This window comes from Mchenga conophoros, linkage group LG11, assembly GCF_057382185.1.
Source record: "Mchenga conophoros isolate Kocher_MC1m ecotype Shallow Benthic linkage group LG11, M_conophoros_male_GT1.1, whole genome shotgun sequence".
NCBI classification, from domain to species: Eukaryota; Metazoa; Chordata; class Actinopteri; order Cichliformes; family Cichlidae; genus Mchenga; species Mchenga conophoros.
Genome location: NC_140536.1, coordinates 3912005 through 3930857, shown reverse-complemented (window position 1 = coordinate 3930857; position 18853 = coordinate 3912005). Strand labels below are relative to the sequence as shown.

Here is an 18853-nt window from a genome sequence, read left to right as displayed (position 1 = left end):
AGTGGAGACTGAGCATTGTGCAAAAAGTACTTGAGGTATGGAATGTATAATGGTGTGTGAGTGTGTGTCAGTCCAGTTGCTGAGTGTTCAGGAGTCTGACGGCTTAGGGGAAGAAAGAGTGTGTGTGAGGGGTGTGTGGGGTCCTCTGCAATGCTGGTGGCTTTGTGGCTGCGATAAGTGTCTGTAATGGAGGGAAAAGAGGCTCCAATGATCTTCTCAGCTGTTCTTATTATCTGCTGTAGGGTCTTGCAGTCCAACATGCTGCATTTTTTATACCAGACAGTGATGCTGCTCAGGATGCTCTTAATAGTCCCTCTGTGGAAGGTCGTGAGAATGGGTCGTGAAGGTGATCTTTTCTCAGCTTTTGTAGGAAGTACAGATGCTGTTGGGCTTTCTTAGATATGGGGCTAGTTTTGAGGGACCAGGAGAGGTTCTTCGCCAGGTGAACACAAAGGAATTCGGGGCCCTTGATGACCTCCACATTGATGCTCTCCTGAAGTCGACAATCATCTCTTTTGTTTTGTTCAGAGACAGGTTCTTGACTCTACACCAGTCCGTTAGCTGTTGCACCTCCTTTCTGTATGCTGACTTGTCGTTCTTGCTAATGAGACCCACCACAGTCGTGTCATCAGCAAACTTGATGATGTGGTTCAAACTGTGTATTGCTGCACAGTTGTGAGTGAGCAGAGTGAACAGCAGTGGGCTGAGCACAGTGCTCAGTGTATAGTGTTGGAGATATAGTTACCAAGCTGGACTGACTGAGGTCTGTCCATCATAAAGTCCAGGATCCAGGTGCAGAGGAAGGTTTTCAAGCCCAGCTGGCTCAGTTTTCAATTAAGGTGCTGAGGAATTATTGTGATGAATGCTGAACTGAAATCTATGAACAGCATTTGTATATACATGTCCTTGGCGTCCAGGTGGATGAGAGCCAGATGTAGAGTGGTGGCGATGGCATCATCTGTTGACCGGTTGGGGAGATAGACAAACTGTAGTGGGTCCAGTGCGGGTGCCAGCAGGGTCTTAATGTGCCTCATGATGAGTGGATTCTCTGGCCGTACGAGCACTTTTCTGCTCTGATGGCTCGAGATGGTTTGATCCTCGATGTTCTCAGGGCCGCCTTGTCACCTGCTCCGAAGGCAGAGTCTCAAGTCTTTATAAGTTCATGCACCTCTGCAGTCATCCGCAGTTTCTGGTTGGAGCGTGTTATGATAATCTTGGAGACAGTGACATCATTGATGCACTTGCTGATGTAGCTGGTCACAGATGATGTGTACTCCTCTAAGTTGGTACAGTCGCCATTTGTTGCAGCCTCCCTGAACATGTCCCAGTCAGTGTGCTCAATACAGTCAGAGATGGCTCCTGCACACCAGGTTCTCACCTGTCTCGGAACTGGTTTGCAGCGTCCGACGAGTGGCCTGTATGCCAGAATTAGCATAACAGACATGTGATCTGAATATCTGAGGTGGGGGCGGGGCTTCGCTCAATACACTCTGGGAGTGTTTGTGTATACAAGATCCAGCACATTTCCCCCTGGTCGCAAAGTCCACATGTTGATGTAATTTCAGGAGCACTGACTTGACGAGAATAAACAGTCCATCGGGGTGTGAGTTCTGCAGCTCGCAGAGCGCCTCTTTAGCACTAGCCCTGGGTGGAAAGTACACTCCTGTAATGAGCACAGTAGTGAATTCCTGAGGTAATAAAAAGTTACAAACCAATACAAACCAGCGATAAGCAGTAATTAGAAACTAGCACAGAGTTCTTGGACCATTCCATGTTGCTGTAGACACACAAGCCACCACCGCAAGTCTTACTGCACAGAGCTGCAGTTCTGTCATCACAAAAATGAGGTGAGCCTGTGTAGCTGAATGACAGCGTCTGGAACTCTGTCACTGACCCGTGTTTCTGTGAAAACAAAGATGCAGCAGCCCCTAAATTCACGCTGTGTGGTCCACTGGAATCGGATGCAGTCCAGCTTATTGCCCAGGGAGCAAACGTTTGAGAGCAGGATTGATGGGCGGGGCAGCTGGCTTGGATTTGCTCTTAGCCTTACACGGACCCCATCATGTTAGCCGTGCTTCCGCTTCCTCGCACACTGCTTTCAGCTACCCATTCCTCTGCCACCGGCATCAGGCGACGCCAAGGTCTGGAGGCCTGGTTCCGTAGCAACCCGAGGAAGCCCAGTGCCTCCAGAATTTCCTGATGATGAAGCTCAGTTTTTGTATAATGCTTGTAATTTCGGAATCTTTGACATTGGTTGACACAAACACCACTTGTTCTGGTGTCCATGTGGCTCAGAAGTCACGATAAAAGGTGATAATAAAAACCAAAAAACAGCACCATTTAATCTGCTGAGGCTGCTACGGGCTATTTGGGACAGCTCTAATCTCGAAGCAAGATTTAAGCAGAGTCTGAATTTTGTTCCTAGAGGAGCGCTGTCACGGTTGTTAAAGAGTAGACTCAGGCGCGGAGCTCAGAAATAAAGACAGTGCGTTTATTTAGAGTGCAGCAACATGACAACAGTGTGCAACAATGGTGATAGTGCGTCCTTCCTTCCGTGTAAGCCCATGCATGGTAGTGAGTGCCCGTCTCTCCTCCAAGTGCTTCCTTTGTGTCCGTGAATCCTCCGTCAATCCCTGGGTGAACACACACACGACAGCAAAATGAGTACGTAGCTCAGACAATACTTCAATCACGCTAGCGGCTCGAAAACACTACCAGGCTTAGTGCAATACTCCAGTGCTGTCTGTCGCTCAGCCACACCATTAAGTAGCCCTGCCGAAGGTGGTAGTAGATTGGCAGCAGCCGGTGGATTGATTGCAGGTGCGGCAGCTCCTGGGCACTTCCGGGTCGGAGGTAGCCTGTTGCTAGGTTACCTCCTAACACATGACAGCGGAGCCGGAGGGGAAGACAGGGCGATAGGAGAGACACATACACACGCACACAGATATACACACTGGCAGGTCCACCGGTCAGGGCGCCGTCAGATCCTGGCAAGCGCAAATAGCGATCAAGGTTCTATAAAAAAAAGAAAGATTAAAAAATTACTGATAAACATTAGCAGTTACCTGTGAAATGTTTTAAAAACAACCAATAAAATAATCAAATTGCTAGTGGTCTGATAGAGAGTTAGAACCAAGCAGTAGAATTTTAAACTAACTGAAATCTCTCCTTTACGCTAAGTAAAGTTCTTTACAGTAATTAAGTCTGAACATGATGATGAATGAGTGAATGGTCATTTTTAAATCTGTGAATGAAAGAAAGGGTATTATATCAGAGCTCATCCTAAGCTGAAGGAGACAAAATTACACCACAGTCTGAACAGTAAAGGGGAGACGTAAATTAGAAAGTTTTCCAAGATTTGGAACCTCTTGTAAATAGACGGTGGGAAATAAAACAAACAAAATAGTAAATTTTATAGAGTTAGCTGTCAATAAATGTCCACACCTATGTAATCTTGAGAAGGCTGTAAAATGGTGTCCAGTAACAGTTAGTAATTCAGTGACTCTCACGTCTGTCCGATGACAGCGATACCAAACTGGTCTGACACTATCTGTCCCACTATGAGGTGAGTTGTTGAGGATATCCTGAACTTTTCTTTCAGTAAGCACGGCTGTTTTTGCCACTGTGTGCTTTCTTTAAAGTTGAGCTAACATTACTGGACATTGAGTATTAGCTTGTAATGAGCACAGCATTAACATTATCTGGGATAATGTTAGCGTTTAACCAGATAGTGTTGTTATTTAGCCAGCTTGCTCTCAACTGTCTAGAAGGTGACGGGAGGGTCGCATGTCCAATTCTTGACAATGAGTAATTGCAATTAATCATGTTTTTGTGCGTTAGAGCCCTGACTTCAGTTTAGGAGATGAGGCTTGATGTGAAGAAGAGAATGACATTTTACCCAGATACCGGTCACGTTGTCTCTTTGGTGAAGGGAACTCCTTCTCACATGATTTTGCGTCTGTGGCATTCCAACACCTAGAAGCTCTCCGTCCTCTGCCTTTGGCATACTATGTATGTGGCAAGTCTCTAGCTGAATACATATAAAACGTGATTAGGTAGGACAGCAATGTCCATTACAGGCACTGTGTTCAAGATTCCGGGTCCAACATGACGGCTTCCACAAACTAGCACTTGCTCTTATGTATTTTGATTTTTCAAAGATATAATTACAAATTAATTAATGTGTATTGATGAGTAAAAGATTCTTTTTTTCAATTAAATAACAATAAACAACTCACTGTACCTTTAACACAGAAGTAGGAAGCATGTTTGTTGTAGCATTCAAAAATGTGCACATTTCTGAATGCTACACCAAGTCACGCACACTTACACGTGGCCTGTAAAATATATAAATTTAGAAAAGTCAAACACTCAACATGAGCAACATAATGACTCACCTACAAGAGTTAGAGCAGGTTATGTGGTTGTTCTTTATTCTCTGCTACAGGCTAAATTCCATGTAGTTCCACTTTACCTGTTGTTGTAGCTTTTATGTTGTAGGATGTGTCATTATGCAGTCCCTCTCTCTCCCTTGGCAGATCTAACCTGACATGTTTTTCTCTGGTTTTCGTTTGGAAAAAATAATCTTTTTTTGCTGTTTTGAATTTTTCCTGATTGGCTCTAGGGCACTGAGAGTGTACATGTATTAGTTTTGGCCTTAGTCCTGTGTTGAATTTTTATTATTCTTGTGTACTTTTATGTAAGGCCTGCACTGAACGAACAGCCTAACAACATAAAAAAAGCACCAATTTATTTCTTTTGAAGAAATAAATAGAGGGTTAGACATTTACTTAAGGCATTACATTTTGTTTCAGTGAATATAAACAACTAATTACATTTATTTTATATGTCTTTTGCTCCTGTGAGAACACTGATTCTTTGTTTGCACATTTTTATTTATAATAATAACTTAGACACACATAACCATAACCAGCAAAAAGTGGACAGTTTTTATCTTGAGAGAGGTCCATGTGACTATGAATATAACAGTTGGGCCTCGTGTTCCTCCTGCAAAGAACAAGTTTGTGGATCGTGATTCCTGCATTTGTTTCAAAAATGAAACACTTATTTCAGATGGGATTGAAGTGCAGGCCTTCAGTGTGGCCTTCAGTTATATAATAATTGTATAATTTGAAATTCACTGCGGTGGTGTACTGAGTCAGAACAACAAAAATGGTTTCCTTGTTGGACAAATTAATTATTCTGGTGCACATTTGAAATGAACTCCAAGATCATTTCAAATGTGAGATGTCTGAACTTAAAAATGTGTTATGTTCATTATGATTTTTTTTCCTAATTGACTTCTATTGTAATATGAAGGACATCTTTTAGCATTAATTCTTTTCAAGTTTCTAGTTCAGAACTGTGTTTTTATGTTTAAATTTTAAAATGCATTTACTAAGTAGTTCCACCGTTAGCAAAAATGTTACCAAATGACTTTTTCACCATCAACAGCACGACTGAAGATACTGACTTTGCTGCTAAGTATGGATATCAGTTCTTGTAAAGCCATATTGAGTGTAAAAACAGATTCAATATGAACTCCCTTATATTAGACAGTAAAAGTGAATTTAAAAAAAAAAGGTGTGACTTACACACTATCTTTTTACTGAGGGTATGCACCACCCATAAGCCCTGAAGTCCTGGCACCAAGGACACTTTCTTTGGCAGATTAACTTACTTGTGATAAGAGCATCCCCCCTCTCTCCTCAATTGTCTCCGCCCCTGTGAGTCTCCCTGTCCTGCCTCTCTGCTTGCTTTGCAATCTGGAAAATTCTGGTTTTAAAAATACTGCAAGGCTTCCTTTGTTATACTAAGCCCGTTTTTGTTCCCCCTCTACCTTATTTATGTTGTTGTTCTCCTCAAATAACAGCAGGACTGGTCTACGCGAGCTGGAGGAAAAAAGGAAAGGAGTGTATGGAAGAGAGAGGCAGAGTATATAGTTTAGGGTGAGAGGAAGCTGCTGCACCGTCAGAGCGAGCAGGGAGAAGGAGAGGATGGCAGAGAAAGTTTACAAGGCGTAGTTTAGGAGGAAATGCGTGAGAGAAGCCGGGGAATCTGTGGTGGCCAGCTGCAAGAGGGGAGATAGCGGAGAAAGGCTTTTAATTCTCAATCCCCACAGAGCCTTTGAAAATTACCAATCTTCTTATCACAGACGCAGGGCTGCTTATGCAAATTGTTGTGGAGTGGAACGTTTAAACGGAAAATTACTCGACAGCATTTTTTCTCTTCCTCTTCCCTCTCCCTCTCTCTTCCACACAGAAAGCCTGTTTTGAGTCTCAGATAAGAAGATGAATTGCTCTCTCCGTGCTTTGAAGCGCGTCAGGATTTAAAGACTCCAGCCTCGGCTCTGGTCTAACGCCACTGCTCCCGCTGCCTTTGTAGCAGAAAACAGGCTGGAAAAAAATGGGAGAAAAAGCATTTCGAGACAACATAGATTCTCTGCTCCAACACATCGTCCCCGCCTGAGGAGACAAGAAGCAAACATATATATATATATATATACATATTCCCTAACCACTGCTCTTCCCTCCATTTTGCTGAATATTTTTGCTTAACACAAGCAATACTGCCTCAGCACCCCCCCCCCCCCACACACACACACACACACCCGCCAACCAGATATGGCAAATAGTTGTTGACACGGGCGTTTAAAGTTTATGTACTCTTTGGAATGAATCCTTGCTCTGTTTGAAATGTAAATTGTACCACAAGTAACAGAAAAAATAAATTGAAAACAGTATTAATGCACAATTAGTTAAAATGTTAGCTAAACACTTAAAAGGGATTCACTATAATATATGTCACGCCTTTTCTTGTGCAACTTTAAATATTTATTTCCACTCTACACAGACTGCTACAGTACTTTGCTATCTAATGACTACTAAATAAAAACATTTAATAAGACTTTTAAAAGAAGAAGAGTGCCCATATTTATTTTGAAGAATAACAGAAGAGAAAAAATGTTCCCTCTGAACCATCAGACTCTACAGTCAGTAAATAAAACAAACACAAACCAAAACAGACAGCATACTAACCGTACATTAAAACAAACGTATAATTTACAGAAAAATTCTAATCCTGACTAACTTTACAGGTACTATTTATACTTGTATGTACAACTGACATAATGGGTATTAATTTCATTGCCATTGCAGAGTTACTAGTTTCTGGTTTATATGAAAAAAAAAGAACCATTGTTTTTAATAATATGACAGTCAATCAAATTCTGAATGTGTAACACAAAGTAAAAACTGTTAAACAACAGACAACATAATAAAATTTTAGAGATAGTAAAATTGAACATAGTGGGTCACGTCCCATTAAGGAGAAGCAATCAAGCTACACCTCGTTATACATCACCGGTAATTACAGAATCATGTAATTATATCATATTGCCTTAAACAGTGTTCAGCTTTAATGCTATGTATAAACCCTGACACTGGAAATATAATTATAAAATCTTGCAAATAAGTAAAAAAGAAAGAAAAGTGCATTCTTCAACAAGTCAAACATTCTCTGTTTTTAGCGTTGTGTGCTAAAAGCCTCTTATGACTGAAGCTATTAAGCACTGTAACATCTTTGTGCAAATCAAGTTCCTTTTTTTTAACAGGTGCTAATTTAATGATTACCTTTTTAGCTGCTTTGGAGTAAAGAGATAAACCTGCAGAAATCATTCTAGCATATTTTTTTCTTTGTGTTGTTCTCTTGATTTTAAAGTTAAGAAATGATATGAGTGGTAAACAAGATAATTAATAGATCAGCCTGAGACGCTGAATACGTTCAGGGGAAGAGCAATGCAACAGGACCATTTCTATTAATGCATTTTATCAGTATTTGTTTGTGTGACCCAGAATCATCTTCTTCCTCTGAAGCTGTGTTGATCTCATTTGGCTGAAATGCCACTTCCTTTGTTTCGCCATGTGTATTTTCAAAATGTCAGCTGTTGTTTTTATTCATTCATATTCTAAGTGCATCAGCTGTGTGCTATGGGGTTGCTTTAAATTAGCTGGGGACGGAAAAGCACGCGTTGTGGCTATGTAGTTATTAAAATGGAGCTTGGCCTTTACATCAGTCAGTGCACCACATGGACATTGGCGAACGCTGTTTGTGTGGAAAAATTATTAAAATCATATAGATATGAATGTTGTCCCTCTTATGAAATAACAAATGTTCGGTTGAATCAAAGCTGTCTTAGAAAAACAAAAGCTGGCACAATAACAAATATGAATATTTAATGAGAATAGCACAGTCTTCATGTACACTGTAATTTCTAATTAGTTAACCTTACTAAGAAAAATCATGCCCACTGCTACCCACAAGAAAGAAGTAAAATGGAATACAAAAAAATGTGTTGTACTAACAAAGTATTTTTATTGTAGTTTACACAAGTTTAACAAAAAAAATTTATTGAATACTTAATATTTTAAGACAGAGGTACTCCGTACTAATGTGGAACTTCCTGCAACTTATTAACTATTAGTTGTATTTATGAAAATCAAATGCTACTCATGTTATACAAATGCCTCAGAAATCCATAGAGATCAATAAAAACTGGCACATTCTCCTAAAACAGTCACATATACACAATACATATAATAAAAATAAAAATAAAAACACAGTTCAAAGTACAGGAGTATGCATATTTTCTTTTTCTCCATTCTAAAACATCTGACTAAAAATGTAATTTACAACAGTGGAGGCATCAGTCGAAGGCCAGTGTGACAGTGACATGTGACATTTCAAGATTTGGTCTGTCAACTTGGCATTGTTTATGTATAAAAAGTCACAATGATTAGTTTAATGTTTGTATGATTTGGTGATGAACTTCTACACAAACAGACTGTTCAGACATTTATTCAGTTACAGTCAAAAGCTTGTAATTCAAAAAGTTTGCAGATTTTTAGAAGTCTCTTCTGACTGACTCTACTGATCAAGATGTCAGTGGAGTCTTGATTTTAAAAAAGTAAAAAGAAAATAATTGGAGCGTGAGCTAGATCTTATGATTTCTTACTGTTTTGCCTGTTTAGTTATTATCTTTAGTTATCTTTAGTTAATATACTGAGTTCAGTAACTGACAAAAGTTTCATGGTTGGACACGAATGTCAACTGTGATTTCGTGCTTTCTTGTTTAACTTTGCAAAGACAATGGAAATGCCACTACAGCTAACAGTACAGTTATTGAGTGGAGATGGGAGAAACCACAGGTTTGTTATTGTCAACACCAGTGGACTACAATGTGTCACTTGATAAAATACTGTAAATTTCCAGAGTCATTGTATTTTATAGTGTTTACATTCTCAGATGTTCTACGTGGTCAGTTCGGAGCCTATCCCAGCTGTCTTAGGGCGACAGGCAGGGTACACCCTGGCAGACTTGGTCGCCAGTCTGTTGCAGGGCTAACACGTAGGAACAGACAACCCTTTGCAATTTAGCAACTTAGAATGACCAATTAACCAAACCCCACTAATTGCATTTTACGGAGTACCCATAGAGAACCAAAGCAAACACAGGAGAACATGCAAACTCCACACATAAAGACTTGATGGTGGACTTGAACTCAGGAACTTCTTGCTGTGAGGCAACAGTGCTAACCGCCACCATACTTTACTGCCAAAACATGTCTCAACATATTTATCCAGCAAAAGATAATCTAACTAAATAACTTTTTTTTAATTATAAATGTAACAGTAACATAACTCCGCCCACTAAATTACCCTTTCTCCCCACAGAGACAGCTGAGGAAGAGGAAGTGTTACCTCCTATTGGTTGGTGCCATCATCCTCACCATCCTCATCATTATCATAGCTGTTTCAGCAAGAAAATGAGGTTGACCACTGTGGTAAGAGCCATCATCCACAACATTACACTGCAGTCAGGTACATGGCATTGCCAGATGTCAGAAATCACAAAAACAGTCGCCTCAAGGCATTTTATATTGTAAGGTAGACCCTACAATAATACATACAGATCACATGATCCCCTTTGAGCAAGCACTTTGGTGACAGTGGGAAGGAAAAACTCCCTTTTAACAGGAAGATCTCCGGCAGGACCAGGCTCAGGGAGGGGCGTCCATGTGCTGCGACTGTTTGAGGCGACAGAGGGAAGACAGGATAAAAGACCTGCTGTAGAAGAGAGCCAGAGATTAATAACAATTAATGACTCAATGCAGAGAAGTCTACGCATGGGACAGTGTGAAACGTAATTTCAATTCCTTTGTATGGCAAGTACATTTGAAGAAATTGACAAATAAAAAGTATTCTATTCTATTCTAGAGGTCTTTTAACACATAGTGAGTGAGAAAGGTGACTGAAGAAGACACACTCACTGCATCATGGGAATCCCCCAGCAGCGTAAACCTATTGCAGCAAAACTAAGGGAGGATTCAGGGTCACCTGATCTAGCCCTAACGATATCGAACTCCATAATTAACCTTGGGAGAAGAGGACTCTCCATTTGCATGTACAAATTGGAGTCTATTAGATAGATATGATACAAACCACTGCAGTGCAGTACCTGTAATACCTACAGCATGTTCTAATCGCTCTAATAGGATATTATGGTCGACAGTATTGAAGAGTACAGAGATGAGTCCACTGTCAGAGGCCATAAGAAGATCATTTGTAACCTTCACTAAAGCTGTTTCTGTGCTGTGATGAGCTCTGAAACCTGACTGAAACTCTTCAATAAGCCATTCCTCTGCAGATGATCTGTTAGCTGTTTGACAACTACTCTTTCAAGGATGTTTGATATGAAAGGAAGGTTGGAGATAGTAAGATGTTCTGGCTTTGCGGAGGGCTTTCTTATAAAGCAGCAAACTATTTCTCCAGGCTAAATGATGATCCTTTAAATTTGTGACACGCCATTTCCTCTCCAGATTACGAGTTATCTGCTTTAGGCTACGTGTTTGAGAATTATACCACGGAGTCAGGTACTTCTGATTTGAGACCTTAGTTTTCACCGGAGCTACAGTATCCAGAGTCGTACGTAGTGAGGAGGTAAAATTATTAACAAGATAATCGACCTCTGTTGGAGTAGCGTTCAGGTAGCTGCTCTGCTCTGTGTTGGTACAGGGCATTGAAGATGCTAATTATATTTTTAAACTTAGTTATAGCAGATGTCTTTCAGAAAGACATCTACTGTGATGAAGTCTACTCCCCACTGCTATGTAATCAATTATTGTAAATTTAAATGTAATTAGGAAATGATCAGACAGGAGAGGGTTTTCAGGAAACACCCTTAAATGTTCTGTTTCTATGCCATATGTTAAAACAAGATCTAGAGTGTGATTGAAGTGCTGGGTGGGTATTTTCAATAATGGCTTCTATTGTAGTTAGGCGATGTATAGAACTGATATCTTTCTTTTTTTGAAGTGATAGATTCCTTTCACTTGTGATATCTGCACTTATGTGTGGGTGGCGACCTTTTCCCAATGTGTGCTTAACATTAAAGCTGCATTATGAACAACAAGCACTAGTCATTGGTTTGACGCATTAAGTTTAAAATAAGCTGTTTGCTGATTAAATGTCAAGGGATAATATGATTTATCCGTGAATACTGGCCAGGGTAAACTAAGTCATTCCAGTTTGTGTAAATTGATGTGAATGTTACGTCCCTCTGCAGCTTTTAATCGTCTCAGTGTTTTCAGCTGGTGCTAATTGGCCACACCTAGTCAGGTGTGGATAAAAGCATACCTGAGGCAAGCTTTCCGGCAGTGCACTAGTCTTTGCCTTGGTGGCACCAGCCATTTTAGCCAACCTGGTTTTCCATTTTAGGATGAAACCTCTTCTCACCCACACTCTGTTATTCATCTCCTTTTTTTTTATGTTGCGGCTTTTGAGCCGGGTCGTAACAGTGAATAGAGCTCAAACTTCAAACTGTGCCTTTGTGTGGTGTACTGTGGTGTATCATTTAGATTTAAATAAAATGGTTCATGGAAAAAAAAAAATTCAATTTAAAACAAAATGTCATTTAATCATTTGAAATGATCATTATTAGAACATTAACTTTGTAAAGTTCGTGGAAAAAAGTTATAATAAAAATAAATAAAAGATAAAATCATTCTCATAAATTGTGTCAAATGATTTCTGTTATGTTCTCCAGAAAGCCCAGTGGACGTGGGGATGTAACAGAAAAAATGTCTGGGTTGAAAATGGATACAAGGTGGCAAAACTGGGAATAAAATAATGGTTAATAATTAATCTAAAACAGAAAAGTAAAGATAACAAAACCTACATGTAGGACACAAAAACCATAAGCCAAAAGGTTAGGCAAAGCACACTCCTGTCCTCAGGTGTAATTTGCCACAAGCACACACAGAGCTCACAGAGCAAAGGTACACTGAACCTCTCCTCTCCCTGACCTCAGAAACTCTTAGCCCTAATTACAGAGTGATATCAGCTGCAAAGACAGAAAGTCATACCCACAGGCGCAAAATCACAGTAGGTACAGCCTAATTAAACAACTGTGAATGAATAAATAATGTCTTTAATATATAGGAGATAAACAGCATCTGTTTAAATACATGTTGAATAGCCACGATGTACACAGATGTTATGGTTGGGTTAGGGACAGAAAAACTATGTAAAGAATTCTGAATATGAATAATAACTATGACAATATTCATTTAATACCAATGCCTTGGCTATGCCCTCAAAAATAAATGTATCTACTTAATAACGGTCAAACAGGGAAACACCAAGTCAGCTGCAGTTTAAATGTTGACTTTAACTAATTTCATTACCTATACGTTTTCCATTGATTGTCTTCCAAAAGAATAACACAAAATTTTATATTTAACGGAGTCTGGTGAAATTAAATGTACTTGATTTGAATGCATTCAGCATGGTTTCCTTAAATAAACCTTTCATTTATATATTTCAGATGCATTTACTCAAATATTGCTTCTTAGGAGTGAAGAATCATTTGTTCCACTGATGTAAGTGGATTTAAGAGGAAGTGTAATCTGTTTTCTTTCCATTCTCCTTATGGCAAAATATGTTTGGGGTTTTTTCTTTCTTTTTTCATTTTCTATTTGTTGGCTTTTTTTGGCCCTGCGACAGACTGGCGGCCTGTCCAGGGTGTACCCCGCCTCTTGCCCTATGACAGCTGGGATAGGCTCCAGCACCCCCCGCGACCCTGAAAAAGATAAGCGGTAGCGAATGGATGGATGGATGGATGGCTTTTTTTGTGAATATTTGCTTTTACACTTTTTGGTTTTTCAGAGAGATGTTGGAATAAAAAATATTTTTTAGGAGTCATATCAGGAGAAAAATCTGGGATTTCTTTTTACAGCCAGCACTTACTTATGGATGAAATAAAGGAATAACCTAAAATAAAAGCACCACTGCTTCATTTTGCCAGTGAGCTGCATGTAGGGGTTACTCTCCAATATTAGTATATTACATTACATTACCCTCCAATGATAGCTGACAGTTTCAAACTTTACACCTCCCATTCGTCCTTCCTCCAAAGCATGGACCTCCTGATCGTGGTTTCCTATATTGATATGTTTATGAGGACATGACAATTTCTGATGATTGAATGAGGGTTGGCTAGTCTTACTGTTTTGTGTGTCTTAAGAACTGAAAACACACACACACACACACACACACACACACACACACACACACACACACACACACACACACACACACACAACGAAAAAAAACCCCAGACTTACCAGGATTAGTCAATAAGGGATGAATCAGTTCATCCTGGATCTTTTAATCAATGTACAGAAAATGGGAAAATGGGACAGTGATTTTAATAAGCCAAAACATCCGGGCTGCTTTACCAAGATAAATGCTGAAAACAAGGCTTTCTTATAAGTAATATGTGCTATCTGACCCGACTAATGAGTAACTGCTGTTAAATTTACTTTCTCTCAGTTATTTGCATGTGAAAATTACAAAGTAGGAACCTGAACACACCACACCTTTGTGTAGGAGCTGGAGGCGCAGTTGTGGTGTGTCACAGTTTCTGTGCCTCCACCCAAAATGCAGAGTGACCACTTGCCCATGGCATTCTCTAACCATGCTGATACCTGCAGAAACCCAATGTACACTAAGAGGCAGAACAGGCAAGTGAGTCAGTTTTCCCCCTGAAGTGTCCTTCTGCCTTATTGCCAGCAGAAACTGGTTTGAGATATAGGAGGAGATATATGGGGGTAAGTTTTTAAAATGGACTGGCTTCTTCACCAAGGACATATGTATATAGATTTTGGAGTTCGCTGGTATCATGTTCCTGGTTAATAAAAGTAATTAAAGTAATACTTTCATGATTTTTGTTATTTCAGATTCAAGTTTACTTTCTATTTTATAAAAATGTTCAGGTCATAAAACTACTTACACAAATCTGAGATTTATAAATAACTGTTAAGTCGAGTTTTATTGTCAACCCAACAAAATACACTCAAGTATACAGTGGGACGAAATATTGTCCTCCTGGATCAAAGGTGCAAACTTGTAAAAATAAAAATGAAAAAAATGAAATATGCATGTACATGTATACAACTTTACAGAAATATGATAAACTAAGAAAAAACACAACAATATTGTACTTGAATAGAAATAGAATAAGAATTGAAAAGAATGAGAATAAATCAATTTAGGACAATTTTATGCCCCCGACTTGGTGGGAACAGTTTGGGGATGGCTCCTTCCTCTAGGAAGGTGGCTGAGGGCTAGTGATTGTCAGAATAAAACAACAAAGATCCATGAGTAACTCAGGAAGATCGCCACAACTGATCAGTTGCTTACCTCAGTATGGCCTGGAAGTCCTGAGGTCAAAATGGAACCCGCCCCCAAGGGTGGTTGAAAATGGTTAGCTAAGACCCTGTGCGAACAGATTCAGACAGACCCGAACATGAAGGATTAATCGCCTGCACGTGCAAGTGGGGAATATATATGTTATGTTTAATGGTGGCTCATCAAGTTATGCTCATCACTTGCTTATTTAAAATAATAAAAATGTAACAACTGTTCTCTAGAAACTATTTGACTCAAAAAAGAGATTCTTGTCAGGATTATCATATTAAATGCAAAGTCTGCCAGCAAACAAGAAGTCAGCTGGCTCATGAGTCAGCTCTCCAAAATAGGACTCTAAATAAACACTACATAGCAGATCCAACATGAATACATAGTTTTAAAGACTCCAGGATGGCATGCTTTTTCAGCCAAACACAGTGTTTTGCAGAAACTTGCTTGAGCGCAGTTTGCCTCCCTGCAGATATCCTAAGAAGACTTACTTTTCATTTTTTGTGAACACTTTTACTACAGATTGCATTTTTGAAATCTTAAAAAAAGAAATTAGATCTGTTTGACCTCGTTCTGTCCACAATCATCGTTTTTGTACATGAGTCTCACATGGTTTATAATTAAATGAAAAGACAAAGGTATAAAAGAAAGTTACGATTAAGAACACTATCATATGCCACAGAGACCAGCAAGTTTATACCAGACAGACTTTGTTAAAGATTTCTCCCAATATGTGTTGATTCCTTTGGCTGGATGATAAAGAATCATCAACATTGTGCTTCAGGTAGGGAGACTGACCCCAGTGTAAGTTCAGCCAGCAGTTTGAGGAGATCAGCTAATTCCATTTGGTGGTGCATGTCACGGCCCAGCGGCACGAGGGAACAGGGATGGACACAGGTGCAGAAACCGGAAGCGAGGTGACAGAGAACAAATGATTTATTTCCGCCCACAGGTAAACAAAGGTAAAAAACAAAGCGACGCCACCACACTAGTGGCGCGTAGGATTCGTCGGTGAATAATGAGGGCGACCTAGACACCTCTAGGAGACGGCTGAACAGCGGGGGCAGCGGGGAGGTAGAAACAGGACTAGGTAGGGACCGGGGGCATTGGTTTCAGATGGAGGGGACAGGTGGAGCGGAAGGCCCTGAAGCGGTCGAGGCGTGGGGAGTCAGGCAGGTGAGCGGTGGGCCGGCAGGCCACGTTGTGTAAGCAGCAGGTGGCCCAGGTCCAGGAGGACGGGAGCGAGGGGAACGAGATCTCCACTCCGGGTGCTATCTATGGGGATAGCAGATACTCAGGCGATGAATGGTTGAGAGCGCAGGTCTGATATACCGCTGGCACGATTGCTCACAGGTGGTCAGCCAGGGAGGAGCAACCGGACTCCGCCTAAAGGAGGAGGAGCCGCTGTCTGAGACCTGCAGGTGCCCAACCAGACCATGACAGTGCAGCTGATACCATTCTCCTGTACGCTGCATCTGCCTGCTTACAGAGACTCTCTGCAAGCCACTTTGTAACACACTTCAACCACAGCTTCTCTATTTCATACTATTGATGCTATTTCTGATGTAATCAATGCCTTATCTGTTGTCACTTCTGCTGTCACTGTACCTGCTCTGTTCTGTCTCCTAGAACAGAGCCATGCCACCACCAAATATAATTTAATACAGATGGGGAAACAATCTTTTGATGTTATTTGCCAAGTTTGGCTGGCAGAAAACAACATTTAGCTATTAGGCCAACCTTTAATATATCCTATATTTTAATATTCATCCTTTCGAATTTTTATATACAGTGGGGCAAAAAAGTATTTAGTCAGCCACCGATTGTGCAAGTTCCCCCACCTAAAATGATGACAGAGGTCAGTAATTTGCACCAGAGGTACACTTCAACTGTGAGAGACAGAATGTGAAAAAAAATCCATGAATTCACATGGTAGGATTTGTAAAGAATTTATTCGTAAATCAGGGTGGAAAATAAGTATTTGGTCAATAACAAAAATACAACTGAATACTTTGTAACATAACCTTTGTTGGCAATAACAGAGGTCAAACGTTTACTATAGGTCTTTACAAGGTTTGCACACACAGTAGCTGGTATTTTGGTCCATTCCTCCATGCAGATCTTCTCGAGAGCAGTGATGTTTTGGGGCTTTCGCCGAGCAACATGGACTTTCAACTCCCGCCACAGATTTTCTATGGGGTTGAGGTCTGGAGACTGGCTAGGCCACTCCAGGACTTTCAAATGCTTCTTACGGAGCCACTCCTTTGTTGCCCGGGCGGTGTGTTTTGGATCATTGTCGTGTTGGAAGACCCAGCCTCGTTTCATCTTCAAACTTCTCACTGATGGAAGGAGGTTTTGGCTCAAAATCTCACGATACATGGCCCCATTCATTCTGTCCTTAACACGGATCAGTCGTCCTGTCCCCTTGGCAGAAAAACAGCCCCATAGCATGATGTTTCCACCCCCATGCTTCACAGTAGGTATGGTGTTCTTGGGATGCAACTCAGTATTCTCCTTCTTCCAAACACAACGAGTTGAGTTTATACCAAAAAGTTCTACTTTGGTTTCATCTGACCACATGACATTCTCCCAATCCTCTGCTGTATCATCCATGTGCTCTCTGGCAAACTTCAGACGGGCCTGGACATGCACTGGCTTCAGCAGCGGAACACGTCTGGCACTGCGGGATTTGATTCCCTGCCGTTGTAGTGTGTTACTGATGGTGACCTTTGTTACTTTGGTCCCAGCTCTCTGCAGGTCATTCACCAGGTCCCCCCGTGTGGTTCTGGGATCTTTGCTCACCGTTCTCATGATCATTTTGACCCCACGGGATGAGATCTTGCGTGGAGCCCCAGATCGAGGGAGATTATCAGTGGTCTTGTATGTCTTCCATTTTCTGATGATTGCTCCCACAGTTGATTTTTTCACACCAAGCTGCTTGCCTATTGTAGATTCACTCTTCCCAGTCTGGTGCAGGTCTACAATACTTTTCCTGGTGTCCTTCGAAAGCTCTTTGGTCTTGGCCATGGCGGAGTTTGGAGTCTGACTGTTTGAGGCTGTGGACAGGTGTCTTTTATACAGATGATGAGTTCAAACAGGTGCCATTCATACAGGTAACGAGTGGGGGACAGAAAAGCTTCTTACAGAAGACGTTACAGGTCTGTGAGAGCCAGAGATTTTCCTTGTTTGAGGTGACCAAATACTTATTTTCCACCCTAATTTACAAATAAATTCTTTACAAATCCTACCATGTGAATTCATGGATTTTTCTTTCACATTCTGTCTCTCACAGTTGAAGTGTACCTCTGGTGCAAATTACTGACCTCTGTCATCATTTTAAGTGGGGGAACTTGCACAATCGGTGGCTGACTAAATACTTTTTTGCCCCACTGTATATATAGGTTGGCTATATATAATAGGCAGGTGGTAAAACATAAAGTATATAGATTCTGTTAGTCAGACACAGCCACTCCAAATCACCAATTAGATATTCAATATTCAATTAGAATTAGAGATAAGACGAGATAAGAGAAGATTAACTTTGGAGTTGCTGAAGATGTTTTGTGTTTATCCTACCATTATTAACTCATTCACTGCCAGCCATTGGCAGTGAATGAGTTAAACCCATTGACTCATACACTGCAATTGACGGCTATAGACGTCAATGGCAGTGAATGAGTTAAATAGTTTTAATAGAAAAACTGTAGAAAGTTTAACTTTGTTCATATCAGAAGGGTTTGTATTCCTGCATGATTAATAATGCTGCCACATGTCATTAATGCAAAACCTAATATAATATGCATAAACCTAATACAGCCTCATGGCTGGAATAGCTTCTTGACAAACTTTGTTTTATTTATTTATTTTCTTCCAGGGATGGGTGGTGGTGGAAATCGAGTAGAGCAAAGTGTTCTATTCATAAAACAGCAGGCTGCATCGATGCTGTGGTGTTGACTAGCCTGTGCTGATTCAGATTATTTTGGACAAAACAATCACACAATCACATGTCTGGAGTTTTTAGGCCATCTGAACTGTGGCACTGACTTGGGAAACAGGTGAATATTAATAAAGCCATTGTCCAGATGGCCAACTAACTC

The 18853-nt window shown here is 40.5% G+C and overlaps 1 protein-coding gene across 4 annotated transcripts in view; it reads left to right on the top strand.

Annotated features, from left to right (window-relative positions):
- The window catches only part of tsnare1 (T-SNARE Domain Containing 1), a 314760-nt gene that overhangs the window by 214475 nt on the left and 81432 nt on the right, over window positions 1-18853 (top strand). The window contains exons 11-12 of one of the 4 annotated variants that reach the window (XM_085290557.1): window positions 9732-9841; window positions 10035-12001. The exons of 2 other annotated variants lie outside the window; for them this stretch is intronic. In XM_085290557.1, coding sequence (XP_085146683.1) covers window positions 9732-9827 — 96 coding nt within the window. In that variant the 3' untranslated portion in view covers window positions 9828-9841; window positions 10035-12001. Of the gene's footprint in view, window positions 1-9731; window positions 9842-10034; window positions 12002-18853 lie in introns of those variants that run through there. One more of the 4 variants, XM_085290555.1, reaches the window with a different exon arrangement.